Source organism: Phyllobates terribilis, unplaced genomic scaffold, assembly GCF_046119375.1.
Source record: "Phyllobates terribilis strain yellow unplaced genomic scaffold, ASM4611937v1 Scaffold_33__1_contigs__length_13283291, whole genome shotgun sequence".
NCBI classification, from domain to species: domain Eukaryota; kingdom Metazoa; phylum Chordata; class Amphibia; order Anura; family Dendrobatidae; genus Phyllobates; species Phyllobates terribilis.
Window position 1 is genome coordinate 461,037 of NW_027362793.1, and position 18,812 is coordinate 479,848.

Below are 18,812 nucleotides of genomic sequence, written 5' to 3' on the forward strand. Positions count from 1 at the left end.
TTCGTTGTAACTTTTCCTTTACTCTTCAGGACTTTCCCCGGCTTTCTCATCACTGTGGAGATGAGATGATATACTTTGCTGTGTACTTTCCAGGTTATGTAGGGTGTTGTGGTTGAGTTGGTGCTTTGTTTTTTCTCTCCTTTCTTCCTTTGTGACTTGAGGTTTAGGTTACTAGATATATAATGGACACTTGACATAATCCCTGGGATTTTTCCTGGAGTGTAAGTAGAGCCATTGAGCTGAGACCTGCAACTGTTGTGGAACTACAACTCCTAGCATGCCTCTGGGTCATGCCATTCTTCTTTTCATCCCGGCGAGGGGGCCGATGCTCAGACGTTTAGGCTTTCAGAGTTGCATTAGGAGGGCTTTTGACTCTGCAGGTAGTGGAGTGCGTCAGCTTCTCTCAGAAGCACAGAGTATTTCAGAGGTTTCGATTCTCTATGTAATCAATACACATCTTTCCATATTGTTGATTTTGCAAACTGCAAACAGGATATATTCAGTGACCAGCCATAACATTTAGACCAGCTGCCTAATATTGTGTCTGTCCCTTATCGCTGTAACTGGATGAGGCGTGGACTCTATAAAATGTGGTATCTGCCACATTACTACATGTACCCAATCTCACCAGTCATCTCTATACACAACAAGCTGCTGGGAACAACCCAACAAGAACCACTGTCTACCGGGAACACCCAACAAGACCCCCCAAATGCTGAGGACATCCCACAAGACCCCCAAATGCTGAAGACATCCCACAAGACCCACCAAATACTGAGGACATCCCACAAGACCCACCAAATATTGAGAACATCCCACAAGACACCCCCCCCAAATACTGAGGACATCCCACAAGACCCCCCCCAAATACTGGGGACATCCCACAAAACCCCCCCCAAATACTGAGGACATCCCTCAAGAGCCCCCAAATACTGAGAACATCCCACAAGACCCACCAAATACTGAGAACATCCCACAAGACCCCCCCAAATACTGAGGACATCCCACAAGACCCCCCCAAATACTGAGGACATCCCACAAGACCCCCCCAAATACTGAGGACATCCCTCAAGACCCCCCCAAATACTGAGGACATCCCTCAAGACCCCCCAAATACTGAGGACATCCCACAAGACCCCCCAAATACTGAGGACATCCCACAAGACCCCCCAAATACTGATGACATCCCACAAGACCCACCAAATACTGAGAACATCCCACAAGACCCACCAAATACTGAGGACATCCCACAAGACCCACAAAATACTGAGGACATCCCACAAGACCCACCAAATACTGAGAACATCCCACAAGACCCCCCCAAATACTGAGGACATCCCTCAAGACCCCCCAAATACTGAGGACATCCCACAAGACCCCCCAAATACTGAGGACATCCCACAAGACCCCCCAAATACTGATGACATCCCACAAGACCCACCAAATACTGAGAACATCCCACAAGACCCACCAAATACTGAGGACATCCCACAAGACCCACAAAATACTGAGGACATCCCACAAGACCCACCAAATACTGAAAACATCCCACAAGACCCACCAAATACTGAGGACATCCCACATGACCCCCCCAAATACTGAGAACATCCCACAAGACCCACCAAATACTGAGGACATCCCACATGACCCCCCCAAATACTGAGAACATCCCACAAGACCCCCCAAATACTGAGGACATCCCACAAGACCCCCCAAATACGGAGGACATCCCACAAGACCCCCCAAATACTGAGGACATCCCACAAGACCCCCCAAATACTGAGGACATCCCACAAGACCCCCCAAATACTGAGGACATCCCTCAAGACCCACCAAATACTGATAACATCCCACAAGACCCACCAAATACTGAGGACATCCCACAAGGCCCCCCAAATGCTGAGGACATCCCTCAAGACCTGCCACAAGGCGGGAACACCCCATGAGATCCGCCGTAAGTAGGGAACATCCAATAAGACCCCCCAAATACTGAGGACATCCCACAAGACCCACCAAATACTGAGGACATCCCACAAGACCCACAAAATACTGAGGACATCCCACAAGACCCACCAAATACTGAGAACATCCCACAAGACCCCCCCAAATACTGAGGACATCCCTCAAGACCCCCCAAATACTGAGGACATCCCACAAGACCCCCCAAATACTGAGGACATCCCACAAGACCCCCCAAATACTGATGACATCCCACAAGACCCACCAAATACTGAGAACATCCCACAAGACCCACCAAATACTGAGGACATCCCACAAGACCCACAAAATACTGAGGACATCCCACAAGACCCACCAAATACTGAGAACATCCCACAAGACCCACCAAATACTGAGGACATCCCACATGACCCCCCCAAATACTGAGAACATCCCACAAGACCCACCAAATACTGAGGACATCCCACATGACCCCCCCAAATACTGAGAACATCCCACAAGACCCCCCAAATACTGAGGACATCCCACAAGACCCCCCAAATACGGAGGACATCCCACAAGACCCCCCAAATACTGAGGACATCCCACAAGACCCCCCAAATACTGAGGACATCCCACAAGACCCCCCAAATACTGAGGACATCCCTCAAGACCCACCAAATACTGATAACATCCCACAAGACCCACCAAATACTGAGGACATCCCACAAGGCCCCCCAAATGCTGAGGACATCCCTCAAGACCTGCCACAAGGCGGGAACACCCCATGAGATCCGCCGTAAGTAGGGAACATCCAATAAGACCCCCCAAATACTGAGGACATCCCACAAGACCCCCCAAATACTGAGAACATCCCACAAGACCCACCAAATACTTTGAACACCCTCACAAGACCCTTTATATACTGGGAACGCCTCACCAGAACCACTGTATACTGGAAATATCCCACAGGTCCCGGGGTGTACCGGGAACATCCCACATGACAGCGTATACTGGAATTATCGTACAAGACTCACCATATACCAGGAACACCCTTAGAGGACCCACCTTATATTGGGAACATTTCACAAGATCTACCGGGAACACCCAACGAAATCTGCCATATATCAGGAACACCCAAGAAGACCCCCTGGGAACACTCCACAATAGCCGCTGTATACTGGGAATACCCCATGAAAGCCGCCGTATACTGGGAACATCTCACAAAATCTGCTGTATTCCCGGTAAGGCCCCACAAGACCCGCCGTATATCTGTACTGTTTTATAGTTGCCCTCATCCTTACGCTTGCCTATTTTTCCTGTTCTCTATGCATCAACTTTGAGAACTGCCAGTTTCCTGGCTGATAATATCTTCCACCCTCCACAAGCGCCATAGTTATGAGACGATCCATGATTTATTGCTGTGGCTGAGGTGTGTATATTATCTGTATTTGTTCAGATAGAGGTCAAAAGTCAAGTATTTATACCAAGAAATTTACTACAAGTCTCTTATCAGCCTCAGTGACGTCATCGCTGCCTCACACCCTCACAGCTGTAATCATAGCGCAACAGATATTACTGTGCTCATATCTGTATATTATTCTTACAAACTCTGTATATACTTCATACTGTATGGTAGCCATAGTGGTGTAACCTGGGAATCTCCAGCATACAGTAATGTGAACAATGCTGGTATAACCCAGGCATCTTCTGTATGTACCCTCATGGACAAAATTGTTGGGTCCATTATGGTAAAGTAAGAAAACCCCCAAATGGTCACTGAAATAATTTGAAACTGACAAGTAATTTTCAATTTAAATTCACTGAATATCAACTAATGAGAATCAGACTTTAGTTTTGTTTGTTTTTGAAGTATGGAGTATGGTTCAACAGAAAAAAAAATCTAAATGGCCTGGACCAAATCGATGGTAACCCTAGGACAGATTGAAAATAATCTGACTAAAGGGATATGTAAAACTAAGTGTCCTGTAATTAGCATCACAGATGTCTACAAACTTGTAATCAGTCACCTATTTACAGGGTGCAAAGTAGTCACTGTGCTGTTTGGCATCATTGTGTGTACCACACTGAACACGGAGCAAACAAAGCTAAGGAGAGAGTTGTCTCAGGAGATTAAAAAGAAAACTATAGACAAACATGATAACGGTAAAGGCTATAAGACATCTCCAAATAGCTTCATGTACCTGTTACTAGAGTTGTACATATTATTCAGAAGTTTAAGGTCTATGGGACTGGTAGCCAACCTCCCTGGATGTGGCCACAAGTGGAAAATTGATGACAAATTGATGACAAATTGAAGAGATGGGTAATACGAATGGCAACCCAAGATCCCAGAACAACTTCAAGAGTGATTAGAGGTGAACTCCAAGGTCAAGGTAAATCCGTGTCGGGTCGCACCATCCATTGCGGTCTTGGCCAAAGTGGACTTCATGGACCGAGGAGGAAAACACTGCTGAAAGAAAATCGTAAAGAAAGTAAGACTGGAATTTGCCATAATGCATATTGACAAGCCACAAAGTTTCTGAGAGAATGTCCATTGGACAAATGGGTCAAAACTGGAGCTTTTTGGCCTCACATCAGATCTATACAGATGCAACAATGAAACCTACAAAGAAAAGAACATTGCACTTACAGTGGAACATGGAGGAGGCTCGGTTATGTTTTGGGGCTGATTTGCTGCATCTGGCACAGGGGTCCTTGAATTTGTGCAAGGTACAATGAAATCTCAAGACTAACAAGGCATTCAGGAACGAAATGTGCTGCCTAAGTATCACAAACCTCTGTCTGAGTCGCAGGTCATGGCTCATCCAACATGATAATGTCCCAAACACACAGCTAAAAACATCCACGAATGGCTAAGAGCAACGTTTTGGACTCAATTGCAGTGGCTTCTATGTGCCCTGATCTAAATCCTACAGAACATCTGTGGAAGGAGCTGAGACCTGCAGTCTGGAGAAACCACCCTTCAAATCTCAGACAGCTTGAGCAGCTTGCTCATGAAGAGTATACCAAAATGCCTGTAGACAGCTGCAGAAGTCTCATTGAGAGTTACAGAAATCGTTTGTTTCCAGTGGTTGTCTCAAAAGGTTGGGCAACAAAATATTAAGTTAAAGGGACCATCATTTTTGTCCAGGCCAGAGTCATTCATTTTTTTTCTGTTGAATCAAAATACAAAAACAAAAAAGTCAGATTCTCATTACTGATAATGAAGTTACCAACAATTTTGTCCATGTGCCTAATTATATATGTACAGCTGATATAATCTGGTTATCTTCTGTATATAATTATATGTATAAAAATACGTGTAAAAATGATATGGACTTCACATAGAATCACACATGCTATTTATTTTTGGTGTTAATGACGTTTTGATGTAATATCTGTAGCTGGAAATAAGAGTTTGGAGTCCTAGTTCTGCTTACGTGCCTCGGGCCAAGGTGAAACGTAAGGTTCCTCACTTGCCCGTTAAGATTCCGGACCCTTTATATCAGTGTTTCCCAACTCCAGTCCTCAAGACCCACCAACTGGTCATGTTTTCAGGACTTCCTTCGTATTGCACAGGTGATGGGATTCTTGCTTGTCCAGGTGAAGCAGTTACCAACTGGGCAATACTAAGGAAATTCTGAAAACATGATCTGTTGGTGGCTCTTGAGGACCGGAGTTGGGGGAACACGGCTTTATATGATTACCGCATTGAGTCAGGCCGATAGTGTGCACTGGATCTGAGCCTTCGTATCGCACTTCTTCTTGCCCCAGGCAGTTGAGGGACACTCCCTGAGGAATCGGTCATGATGTCTGCACTTAATAAATTCCAGCCAGGAGGGGGAATCCTCATCATCAGGGGTAACGGCCCCTTCCTTGAATATCCCGTCTGATCCGCACCCTAGCTGCGTACATATGAGAGCGACGGTATGAGTTGTCATCACGTTATTACAAACCCATCCCCAGCTTCCATTATAGTAAATTTCCAGTTGTCCTCCGCATCTGTTATCTCCTCCCACCAGCCGGACGTCTATGAACTCTGCCGAAAACAAATATCAGAACCATAAGTCATTATCTTCACCAACAATTCTGCCGACTTCAGAGCTGAAATATCACTGCATTCCTGCTTATTCAGTGTCTGGTGATTCACATTCTAGATGAGTTCTCTTAGTTTTTCCTACATCGGTAAAAATCCCCCCCAAGACTGCACTATAGAAGCTCCGCTAAGCTGGGAGGGTTGTGTCTGACTACGTTTCTGACTTGTTCTAGTGGATTGCGCTCTGTGAAGTCACCAATTGTTTGAAAAATTTAACGTCCCTCTTTCATTTTTGGAATTTAGCTAAGTTGCGGGTAGGTCTTGACCCGCTTCCTGACTGTTTCAAATAACAACTGGCAGAATTGTGAGTGCAGCTCTGGAGAATAATAAAAGTTCTAACAATAAAATCTATTTGTCTCTTCTTTTTTTTGAATAGCAGATTGATAGATTACCAAACATTTGCCAAAAACACTAAATCTATAAATGAAAGTGCAAAAGATGGAAAATCTCCTGGTCCTTAAGATGGTAATGATGGATCTCACAAGTATGATGAGAATGGATACACACGTGGCTGTGCTTGATATAAACCATGGTCCCATCACTGAGGATGAGACAAGTCCATCCCATGGTTCCCTGTCCATTCCCAGATTAGGAGATGTTTGATTTCAGCTCTTTGCCACAAAGTGTCATGGTCCTGAATTTCAGGACCATAATACGTCATCTAGTGACAATTTCCCACAGTTTAGGCTTCATAGATTGACCCTTAGGGACTGGTCTAAGTTTTAGGACTGTATAGATAAGGATTCCCCGTCTTACCTGAACACACAAGTCTTGCAACTTCCATTTCTCCCGACTCCACTTGTCTCCATGAGTTTGAAGGACATTCCTGTAATTTGCTTTCATGTCCTGCACATCTTACATCCTTCAGCCATACGTTCCCGGCTCTGTTCTTTACCACAGAAGTGGCATTAATGGCACATCCGCATTTCAGCTCTTTGCAGACTACATCAGCATCGGTCGTTGTCCACGAGTGACCACTGACCATGGACCATTGTCCTCTGTGATAAACCTGCACCGTACCGGCACAATGTCCAGGGCTGTCCACCAGCTGAACACTTCGACTCTCTGCATCGGTAAAAAGAAATGATATGACAAGGTTTGCGTTGAACAAAAAAGATCCGCAGGATCCTGTTCCAGTGGCCATAATAGTAGTCCATGGCTGGCGGACAAGAGCCTTGTGAACCTTGTTCCTCTTCTGATTAGCAAGCCCAACACAACGTCGCTCTTGATTCATGACAAGGATGTTCTGCCTGTCCTACTAGTCAGAAGACTTACTGGGGCTGCCAGTAGGCCGAAGGAGGTTCACAGTGATGTCTTGCCTTTTAGACCAAGGTCCTGTGAATATTTTTGTTCATCTCTAAACTGGGTATATATTATCACAATAGACACAAGAAGGAAAATATCCAACCTGAGCAGATGACTCCTGCATCTCCCCCGATGTCTGTATTGGCATCTGGAGACTTGGGTTGGGTCTTCAAACAGTCTTTTATGTCACTCTCACTTCCTTGACATATGACGCTGTCCCATTGTATCATTCCATGTGCTGGCCCTTCTAGAGTAAATGAATCAATGGCTTCTCCGCAGTGTAGCTGTGTACACACAACTTGTGCATCTTTGATGTCCCATTGATGGTCTGTCACTCTGCGCCAGGTATCGTTCTGCAGGACTTCCACTCTTCCATCGCAGTGGCTTGTCCCATCTACCAGACGTAGTGACTCAATGTTGCCTGTTGGGTATATCGATTATGTTCTTGTGATCAGCATTGGTTCTACCAGCTTGTTCATGATTAATAATGAGTCTGGTACCATGACTTGTACCTACCTGAACATATTACGCTTGCCGCGGCCTGATCTGGACACATACTTTTCCCAAGTGCCGTGTTGGTACATTCTCTGAGGTGGGACTCGGTGCCCTTACAACGAAACTCATCTGTCCAGATCAGGTCACTTTTTCCAAGATGAACCTCGTCAGGGAGTGATACTGCGCTGCCACACTGTAACTGTCTGCAAAGAACATTGGCAGCTCGGAGATCCCAGAGCGAGCGACACAGGGTGCCCCACTTACCGGCAACCATCATCTCTACTCTTCCTGAACATCTCTGACTATTGTTAGTTAACCTGAAGTCGCTGCTCAGACCTATGTAGAGATGAAGAAAGTGAAGATATGGGTAAAGATACATCAAAAATAATTTTCCACCTGGACCAACTGAGGTTTCTTCTCGTTTTAATCTGTGGCAGAGTCATCTTTTTGTGGATTCATTCACATTTATGTCAGATTTATACAGTTGAAACTCAAATTTTTCTTCTATAGAGATCCAAACCCCGAAAGATAAAAGATATGACTCATGGATAGAGCTCAGAAGCTTAACGCATGAAGGTCAATGGATAGCCTGAACGCTTTAAGCTCCTGAGCTCCTATCGGTGGGTGCAGGCAGTAAAAAAAATTACCATGAGACTGTGGAAATTGTGAAACTTTGAATAAAAAAAATGGAAATTTTATCTTCCAGTTCTCACTTAATTTACTCACCTGTCCTCCGATCGTCACAGATGACCCCAACGTCATTTTTATGTCCACAGCGATCAATTCCCCACATCGGGTGCTTACATTGCCATATAGCCGACTCGTCTCCAAAACATCTTACGTGACTCAACCAAATCTTTCCAGTTCCAGCTCCGAAGTTGACTGCCTTGGCTTGTATGTCATCTTCATGGAGGCCACCACATCCGAGTTGGTTACAAACCACGGTGGCTTCGGTGACACCCCAGTAATAGCCGCATACGGTGCCCCATTGTCCCCGATGACGGACCATCAGTCTTCCCTCACACTCATTCTTCCCATCAACAAGCTTGACCTCCTCTGGTTCACCTGTGAACGAAAATACATGAGATCATTGGATGGCAAGTTGTCTTCATGAAAGCAAATGAAGCTCTAAGAAGGTGGTCTCCTAGATATTACATACATACTTGGATGAGTTTGCCATCGGCTTCCTCGCTTTGCATAGGCAGTGACTGAGGTGACCAATCTCTCAGTATAATGAAGTGAGCTTTGTCATCTCAGTCTCTTGTCTACACAGAGTGCAGCATCCTATAATAAAAATTTTTGGAAGAGCAGCTCTGAAGCACAAACTGCTGCTCTAAGTAATGAAAAACTAGGAAAGTTTTCCCATTTGTCTCCTCGTTTTCTTGTATTTTATAAATATTTAGACTTTTTTTTTTTAATGAATTTCTTGCTTTTGAGCTTTTACGAGATTCTTATGGATTCTGCTGATCAGACCCAGGCCGTGAGATGCGTTTCTAGAAAACTGTCAGCAATTTGGACTCAAAATCAATTTGGATAAAAAGCGATTTCTGGTTTTATCACTTTTCTGCTTGGATTCCAGGAGTTGCACAATATCCAACCCAGAGAAAGATGCACGAGGCCTGAAGAAGGCATATAAAATGGCTCTAAGCCCAAACGTCATGTGCATTCACCTTTAAGAAATGGGAAGCTGGCCACCATCTAGTGTGACCACTATAGCCTTCCCAGAAGCCGGGATGGTGGCCCTTCCTCAGGCCTCACTAACGATCACACAGTTGTGCCCAGAGTATTAATAATGGCCTGTTACCTGCACATGTGACCCCGACGTCTTGCTCGTGGTCACAGAATGGATGTCCCCACATTTGGTGCTGACATTTCCACAGGTTCGGTTCTTCTCCAGTGCAGACAACATTACTGAACCAAACCTTCCCGGCTCCAGATGCAAATGATGTCGCCTTGATTTCAGCACTGGAGGCATCACAGCCTAACTGGCGGCAAACAACTGCGGCATCCTTGTCACTCCAATAATCACCACAGACCGTACCCCACTCCTCCTGGTGGCGGACCTCCAGCCTCCCCTCACACGCACTGGCTCCTCCCACAAGTCTCAGCTCCTGAGGACCACCTATAGTAAACCAATATGTATAAACATGTCAGCATGTACATATATATCATAGCCATATGTACAGCTGGTATAACCTGGGTATCTCCTGTATAAAATTATATATGTACAGCTGGTATAACCTGGGCATCTCCTGTATATAATTATATATGTACAGCTGGTATAACCTGGGTATCTTCTGTATATAATTATATATGTACAGCTGGTATAACCTGGGTATCTTCTGTATAAAATTATATATGTACAGCTGGTATAACCTGGGCATCTCCTGTATATAATTATATATGTACAGCTGGTATAACCTGGATATCTCCTGTATATAATTATATATGTACAGCTGGTATAACCAGGGTATCTTCTGTATAAAATTATATATGTACAGCTGGTATAACCTGGGCATCTCCTGTATATAATTATATATGTACAGCTGGTATAACCTGGGTATCTTCTGTATAAAATGATATATGTACAGCTGGTATAACCTGGGCATCTCCTGTATATAATTATATATGTACAGCTGGTATAACCTGGATATCTCCTGTATATAATTATATATGTACAGCTGGTATAACCTGGGTATCTTCTGTATAAAATTATATATGTACAGCTGGTATAACCTGGGCATCTCCTGTATATAATTATAGATGTACAGCTGGTATAACCTGGGCATCTCCTGTATATAATTATAGATGTACAGCTGGTATAACCTGGGCATCTCCTGTATATAATTATATATGTACAGCTGGTATAACCTGGACATCTCCTGTATATAATTATATATGTACAGCTGGTATAACCTGGCATCTCCTGTATATAATTATATATGTACAGCTGGTATAACATGGGCATCCTCTGTATATAATTATATATGTACAGCTGGTATAACCTGGGCATCTCCTGTATATAATTATATATGTACAGCTGGTATAACCTGGGCATCTCCTGTATATAATTATATATGTACAGCTGGTATAACCTGGGCATCTCCTGTATATAATTATATATGTACAGCTGGTATAACCTGGGCATCTCCTGTATATAATTATATATGTACAGCTGGTATAACCTGGGCATCTCCTGTATATAATTATATATGTACAGCTGGTATAACCTGGGCATCCTCTGTATATAATTATATATGTACAGCTGGTATAACCTGGGCATCTCCTCTATATAATTATATATGTACAGCTGGTATAACCTGGGCACCTCCTGTATATAATTATATATGTACAGCTGGTATAACTTGGGCATCTCCTCTATATAATTATATATGTACAGCTGGTATAACCTGGGCATCTCCTGTATATATTTATATATGTACAGCTGGTATAACCTGGGTATCTTCTGTATAAAATTATATATGTACAGCTGGTATAACCTGGGCACCTCCTGTATATATTTATATATGTACAGCTGGTATAACCTGGGTATCTTCTGTATAAAATTATATATGTACAGCTGGTATAACCTGGGCATCTCCTGTATATAATTATATATGTACAGCTGGTATAACCTGGGTATCTTCTGTATAAAATTATATATGTACAGCTGGTATAACCTGGGCATCTCCTGTATATAATTATAGATGTACAGCTGGTATAACCTGGGCATCTCCTGTATATAATTATATATGTACAGCTGGTATAACCTGGACATCTCCTGTATATAATTATATATGTACAGCTGGTATAACCTGGCATCTCCTGTATATAATTATATATGTACAGCTGGTATAACCTGGGCATCCTCTGTATATAATTATATATGTACAGCTGGTATAACCTGGGCATCTCCTGTATATAATTATATATGTACAGCTGGTATAACCTGGGCATCTCCTGTATATAATTATATATGTACAGCTGGTATAACCTGGGCATCTCCTGTATATAATTATATATGTACAGCTGGTATAACCTGGGCATCTCCTGTATATAATTATATATGTACAGCTGGTATAACCTGGGCATCTCCTGTATATAATTATATATGTACAGCTGGTATAACCTGGGCATCTCCTGTATATAATTATATATGTACAGCTGGTATAACCTGGGCATCTCCTGTATATAATTATATATGTACAGCTGGTATAACCTGGGCATCCTCTGTATATAATTATATATGTACAGCTGGTATAACCTGGGCATCTCCTCTATATAATTATATATGTACAGCTGGTATAACCTGGGCACCTCCTGTATATAATTATATATGTACAGCTGGTATAACTTGGGCATCTCCTCTATATAATTATATATGTACAGCTGGTATAACCTGGGCATCTCCTGTATATATTTATATATGTACAGCTGGTATAACCTGGGCACCTCCTGTATATAATTATATATGTACAGCTGGTATAACAAGGGTATCTTCAGTATATAATTATATATGTACAGTCGGTATAACCAGGGTATCTTCAGTATATAATTATATATGTACAGCTGGTATAACCTGGGCATATCCTGTATATAATTATATATGTACAGCTGGTATAACCTGGGCACCTCCTGTATATAATTATATATGTACAGCTGGTATAACCTGGGCATATCCTGTATATAATTATATATGTACAGCTGGTATAACCTGGGCACCTCCTGTATATAATTATATATGTACAGCTGGTATAACCTGGGCATCTCCTGTATATATTTATATATGTACAGCTGGTATAACCTGGGCATCTCCTGTATATATTTATATATGTACAGCTGGTATAACCTGGGCACCTCCTGTATATATTTATATATGTACAGCTGGTATAACCTGGGCACCTCCTGTATATAATTATATATGTACAGCTGGTATAACCAGGGTATCTTCAGTATATAATTATATATGTACAGTCGGTATAACCAGGGTATCTTCAGTATATAATTATATATGTACAGCTGGTATAACCTGGGCATATCCTGTATATAATTATATATGTACAGCTGGTATAACCTGGGCACCTCCTGTATATAATGATATATGTACAGCTGGTATAACCTGGGCATATCCTGTATATAATTATATATGTACAGCTGGTATAACCTGGATATCTCCTGTATATAATTATATATGTACAGCTGGTATAACCTGGGCACCTCCTGTATATAATTATATATGTACAGCTGGTATAACCTGGGCATCTCCTGTATATATTTATATATGTACAGCTGGTATAACCTGGGCACCTCCTGTATATAATTATATATGTACAGCTGGTATAACCTGGATATCTCCTGTATATAATTATATATGTACAGCTGGTATAACCTGGGCACCTCCTGTATATAATTATATATGTACAGCTGGTATAACCTGGGCATCTCCTGTATATAATTATATATGTACAGCTGGTATAACCTGGGCATCTCCTATATATATAGTAATTACAGTGGGGGAAATAAGTATTTGATCCCTTGCTGTTTTTGTAAGTTTGCCCCTGACAAAGACATGAAGGCAGCCTACCCACGATGCGTTTTTCAAGCGTTTTTGCCACGGAATTTCCGCACCGAAAACACTTGGTAACACGTGCCCCATAGCCCCCAATGATAATCCGCATGTGTTGTGCACATGCTGTGGATTATCATTGTGGAAAAAATCCGCAGCATGTCCATTATTTTTGCGGACACGCAGTGCAATTGCCGCCATTGACTTGCATTGAATCGCTTAATATCCGCATCACTACACGTGCACACGCGGATATTAAGCGATTAAATGTGTGGATGGTACCCGGGTCTGGAGAAGAGGAGACTCTCATCCAGACCCGGGTACCATAGAACCTGCAAGTTAAAAAAAGAATTAAAATAAAAAATATGACGTTGGCGGTCGCGTGACCTGTCACATGACTAAATGATGTCATGAAAGGTCGTTTTACACCATCGCGAGCCATACGAGAGACCGGACGCATCGTACAGGAGACCGGGGGCCATCGGAAGGTCAGTATAATCTTTATTTTTTACTTTTTACCATTCTTATTCTTTTTTTAACTAGTACTTGGTCACACTATATATGCCGGTTGCATGGATTTATATAGTGTGACCAAGTTGTCAAGCGCTTTCCAAGTGATGCTAAAATCGCTTGATAACCCGCATGCAGAAATGCTGCAAAAACGCTTCTACTTGGCGGGAAAAACGCAGGTAAAATCCGCATGTAAAATCCGCATACGTTTTTCCTGCCAGGGAGAAGCGGAAAAATCTGCAGCATTTCTGCATCGTGGGCACTTAGCCTAACAGTCCATAATTTTAAGGGAAGGTTAATTTTGACATTGAGAGATAGAATATCCCCCCCAAAAATCAAGAAGATCACATTGTATAAATTAATACAGTTTTGTGCATTTTGCAGTGAGAAGTAAGTATTTGATCCCCTACAAACCATTATGAGTTCTGGCTCCTACAGACCCGTTAGACGCTTCTAATCAACTCGTTACCTGCATTACAGACAGCCGTCTTACATAGTCACCTGTATAAAAGACTCCTGACCACAGACTCAGTCAAACTCTAACCTCTACAACATGGGCAAGACCAAAGAGCTTTCTAAAGACGTCAGGGACAAGATCATAGACCTGCACAAAGCTGGAATGGGCTACAAAACCATAAGTAAGACGCTGGGTGAGAAGGAGACAACTGTTGGTGCAATAGTAAGAAAATGGAAGAAATACAAAATGACTGTCAATCGACAAAAGTTGAGCTCTTTGGCATTAACTCAACTCGCCGTGTTTGGAGGAAGAAGAAGGATGAGTACAACCCTAAGAACAACATCCCAACCGTGAAGCATGGTGGGGGAAACATTATACTTTTGGGGGTGCTTTTCTGCAAAGGGGACATGACAACTGCACGGTACTGAAGGGAAGGTGGAAGGGGTCACGTATCGCGAGATTTTGGCCAACAACCTCCTTCCTCAGTAAGAGCCTTGAAGATGGGTCATGGCTGGGTCTTTCAGCAAGACAATGACCCACAACATACAGCCAAGGCAACAAAGGAGTGCCTCAAAAAGAAGCACAGTAAGGTCATGGAGTGGCCTAGCCAGTCTCCGGACCATAATCCCATAGAAAACTTATGGAGGGAGTTGAATCTCCGAGTTGCCAAGCGACAGCCTCAAAATCTGAATGATTTAGAGATGATCTGCAAAGAGGAGTGGACCAAAACTCCTCCTGACACGTGCGCAACCCTCATCATCACCTACAAAAAACGTCTGACTGCTGTGCTTGCCAACAAGGGTTTTGCCACCAAGTATTAAGTGTTGTTTTCCAGAGGGATCAAATACTTATTTCTCACTGCAAAATGCAAAAAAAAATTATCTAATTTATATGTGAGCAAACTTACAAAAACATCTCCTGTATATAATTGTATATCTACTGCTGGTATAACCTGGGTACCTTTTATATATAATTATGTATGTACAGCTGGTATAACCTGGGCATCTCCTATATATAATATATGTACAGCTGGTATAACCTGGGCATCTCCTATATATAAGTGTATATGTGCAGCTGGTGTAACCTGGGTATCTACTGTATATAATTATATATGTACAGCTGATATAACCTGCGTATGTCCTGTATATAATTATATACGTACAGCTGATATAACCTGGGTATCTCCTGTATATAATTATATACGTACAGTTGGTATAACCTGGGCATATTCTGTATCTAATTATATGTGTACAGCTGGTATAACCTGGGCATCTCCTGTATATAATTATATACGTACAGCTGGTATAACCTGGGCATATTCTGTATATAATTATATATGTACAGCTGGTATAACCTGGGCATCTCCTGTATATAATTATATATGTATTGATGGTTTAACCTGGGTATCTTCTATATATAATTATATCTGTATGGCTGGTATAACATAGGTTGTTTTATACCTGAGCAGATTACTCCAGCGTCGTCTCGATGTTTACACGTGCTACTTCCCCACATTCGATGCTGACAGTCCCACACCGCTACCTCATCCCCCACACACTTGACATGACTGAGCCAGACTTTGCCCTTTCCCGCTCCAAATGAAGCCGCTTTAACTTGAAGGTCATTGGTGATGTTGCAGCCCAGCTGTCTACAGACTACGATGGCGTTACTGGTGTACCAGTCCAGACCACACATGGTGCCCCACTGTCCTCGGTGCTTCACCTCCACTCGTCCTTCACACTCATTGTCCCCACCAGCCAGACGTATCTCCTCCACTTCACCTGTAGAGAAATGGAATACACTCATCAGAGGGCAATATATGTAAAATATACTCAACACATGTATAATAAAGACCATATGAGATACTGTATACAGAGATACATGATAAGATCCTGTCTGCAGCCACCACTAGGGGGAGCTCCCTGTATACAGAGATACATAAGATTCTGTCTGCAGTCACTACTTGGGGGAGCTCCCTGTATACAGAGATACATGATAAGATTCTGTCTGCAGCCACCACTAGGGGGAGCTCCCTGGATACAGAGATACATGATAAGATTCTGTCTGCAGTCACTACTAGGGGGAGCTCCCTGTATACTGAGATACATGATAAGATTCTGTCTGCAGCCACCACTAGGGGGAGCTCCCTGTATACAGAGATACATGATACGATTCTGTCTGCAGTGACCACTAGGGGGAGCTCCTTATACACAGAGATACATGATAAGATCCTGTCTGCAGCCACCACTAGGGGGAGCTCCCTGTATACAGAGTTATATGATAAGATCCTGTCTGCAGCCACCACTAGGGGGAGCTCCCTGTATACAGAGATACATGATAAGATCCTGTCTGCAGTCACCACTAGGGGGAGCTCCTTATACACAGAGATACATGATAAGATCCTGTCTGCAGCCACCACTAGGGGGAGCTCCCTGTATACAGAGTTATATGATAAGATCCTGTCTGCAGCCACCACTAGGGGGAGCTCCCTGTATACAGAGATATATGATAAGATCCTGTCTGCAGCCACCACTAAGGGGAGCTCCCTGTATACAGAGATACATGATAAGATTGTGTCTGCATTCACCACTAGGGGGAGCTCCCTGTATATAGAGATACATGATAAGATTCTGTCTGCAATCACCACTAGGAGGAGCTCCCTGTATACAGAGATACATGATAAGATTCTGTCTGCAGCCACCACTAGGGGGAGCTCCCTGTATACAGAGATATATGATAAGATCCTGTCTGCAGCCACCACTAGGGGGAGCTCCCTGTACATAGAGATACATGATAAGATTCTGTCTGCAGCCACCACTAGGGGGAGCTCCCTGTATACAGAGATATATGATAAGATCCTGTCTGCAGCCACCACTAGGGGGAGCTCCCTGTATACAGAGATATATGATAAGATCCTGTCTGCAGCCACCACTAGGGGGAGCTCCCTGTATACAGAGATATATGATAAGATCCTGTCTGCAGCTACCACTAGGGGGAGCTCCCTGTATACAGAGATATACGATAAGATCCTGTCTGCAGCTACCAGTAGGGGGAGCTCCTTGTATAATGGTTGCATACTCGCCTGCACAGATGACTCCGATGTCCTTTTTGTGGTGGCAAATGTCTCCTGATTCAATGGTATATTTGCAGTGATTCAGAGTTTCCTCTTGTCCATTACAGGTCACACTGGTCAACCAGGCTGTCCCAGTTCCGGCACCAAATGAGGACACCCGGGCATCATGTCCTGGTTTTCGGAGGCACCCCATCTGTCTACAAACCACCTCTGTGTTCTTCTCATCCCAGTCATCTTCACATATTGTGCTCCACTCTCCCCCAATATTCACCTCCACTCTCCCTTCACAGGGGCCAGATCCCCCCATGAGTCTTACTTCTTCTATGCCATCTATGAGGAGACAGTCAATGGAATGTCGTAATCCATGTATGGGAATCTGAGGAGCAGTGCACAGTTACGCAGGAAGATAAGTGGGGGCAGGACTAATTGAATATGCCCTCCCCCACAGATCAAGGTCATAGGTCCGCAAAGAACAAAGAAGCTGGGGGGGTTACCTGATGTAGCGATGTCCATATATCTGTAGAAACGAGTTTGTGGTGGGGACAGAACTGACTGCGATGTACAGTAATCAGTGTAGACCTTACAGTGTCGGCACTCACCTGAGATGGCGCCGATCACTGCCCCGAGCAGCAGGATCGCAGCGCCGAGTCGTCTGCTTCCTTCCATTATATTCCTGGTTCTAATAATGTGTTGTGATACACCCAACATCTGGATCCTTCCTTTAGAATCATCACAGTGGTTAAACCCAGCGGGGATCTTGGATATTTTCCACTTTTGATTGGCAGGAGAGAAGGTTCTTATCTCCAGGAATGTGGAACATGTATTGTGGGTGGTTTCAGAAAGGCCAGACCCATATCACAACAAATAAGTATTTGATATCGATTTTGCAAGTTTTCCCACCTACAAAGAATGGAAACGTCTGTAATTTTTATCGCAGGTCACTTCACCTGTGAGAGACAGAATGTAAAAATAAAAAAAACGGAAAATCACATTGTATGATTTTTAAATAATTAAATTGCATTTTATTGCATGAAATAAGTATTTGATCACCGACCAACCACAAGAATTCTGCCTCTCACAGACCTTTTAGTTTTTCTTTAAGAAGCCCTCCTACTCTACACTCAGCACCTGTATTAATTGCACCTGTTTGAACTCGTTACCTGTATAAATGACACCTGTCCACACACTCAATCATTCACACTTCAAACTCTCCACCATGGCCAAGACCAAAGAGCAGTCTAAGGACACCAGGGACTAAATTGTAGACCTGCACAAGGCTGGGATGGGCTACAGGACAGTAGGCAAGCTGCTTGGTGAGAAGGCAACAACTGTTGGCACAATTATTATAGAATGGAAGAAATACAAGGTG

General features: G+C 43.2%; 1 protein-coding gene across 1 annotated transcript; it reads right to left on the bottom strand.

Annotated features, from left to right (window-relative positions):
- Positions 1 to 5,286: 5,286 nt before the first annotated feature.
- LOC141180552 (scavenger receptor cysteine-rich type 1 protein M130-like) lies at positions 5,287 to 18,199 on the bottom strand. Its single transcript, XM_073660654.1, has 9 exons — positions 18,043 to 18,199; positions 17,453 to 17,773; positions 15,831 to 16,151; positions 9,642 to 9,959; positions 8,564 to 8,902; positions 7,859 to 8,173; positions 7,446 to 7,763; positions 6,794 to 7,102; positions 5,287 to 5,980 (listed from the first exon to the last, which is right to left on the bottom strand). Exons 1-9 carry the CDS (start codon positions 18,149 to 18,151, stop codon positions 5,658 to 5,660), a joined length of 2,673 nt encoding a protein of 890 aa, XP_073516755.1. The 5' UTR covers positions 18,152 to 18,199; the 3' UTR covers positions 5,287 to 5,657.
- Between the last annotated feature and the right edge of the window lie 613 nt (positions 18,200 to 18,812).

Bases quoted from the DNA above. Each gene is read 5' to 3' on its own strand.
- LOC141180552 (XM_073660654.1), bottom strand. From the start codon at position 18,151: ATGTTGGGTGTATCACAACACATTATTAGAACCAGGAATATAATGGAA. The intron at 17,774-18,042 runs GTGAGTGCCGAC...GTCTCCTCATAG, and splicing joins AGTGATCGGCGCCATCTCAG to ATGGCATAGAAGAAGTAAGA. The intron at 9,960-15,830 runs GTATAAAACAAC...GGTTTACTATAG, and splicing joins CGCTGGAGTAATCTGCTCAG to GTGGTCCTCAGGAGCTGAGA.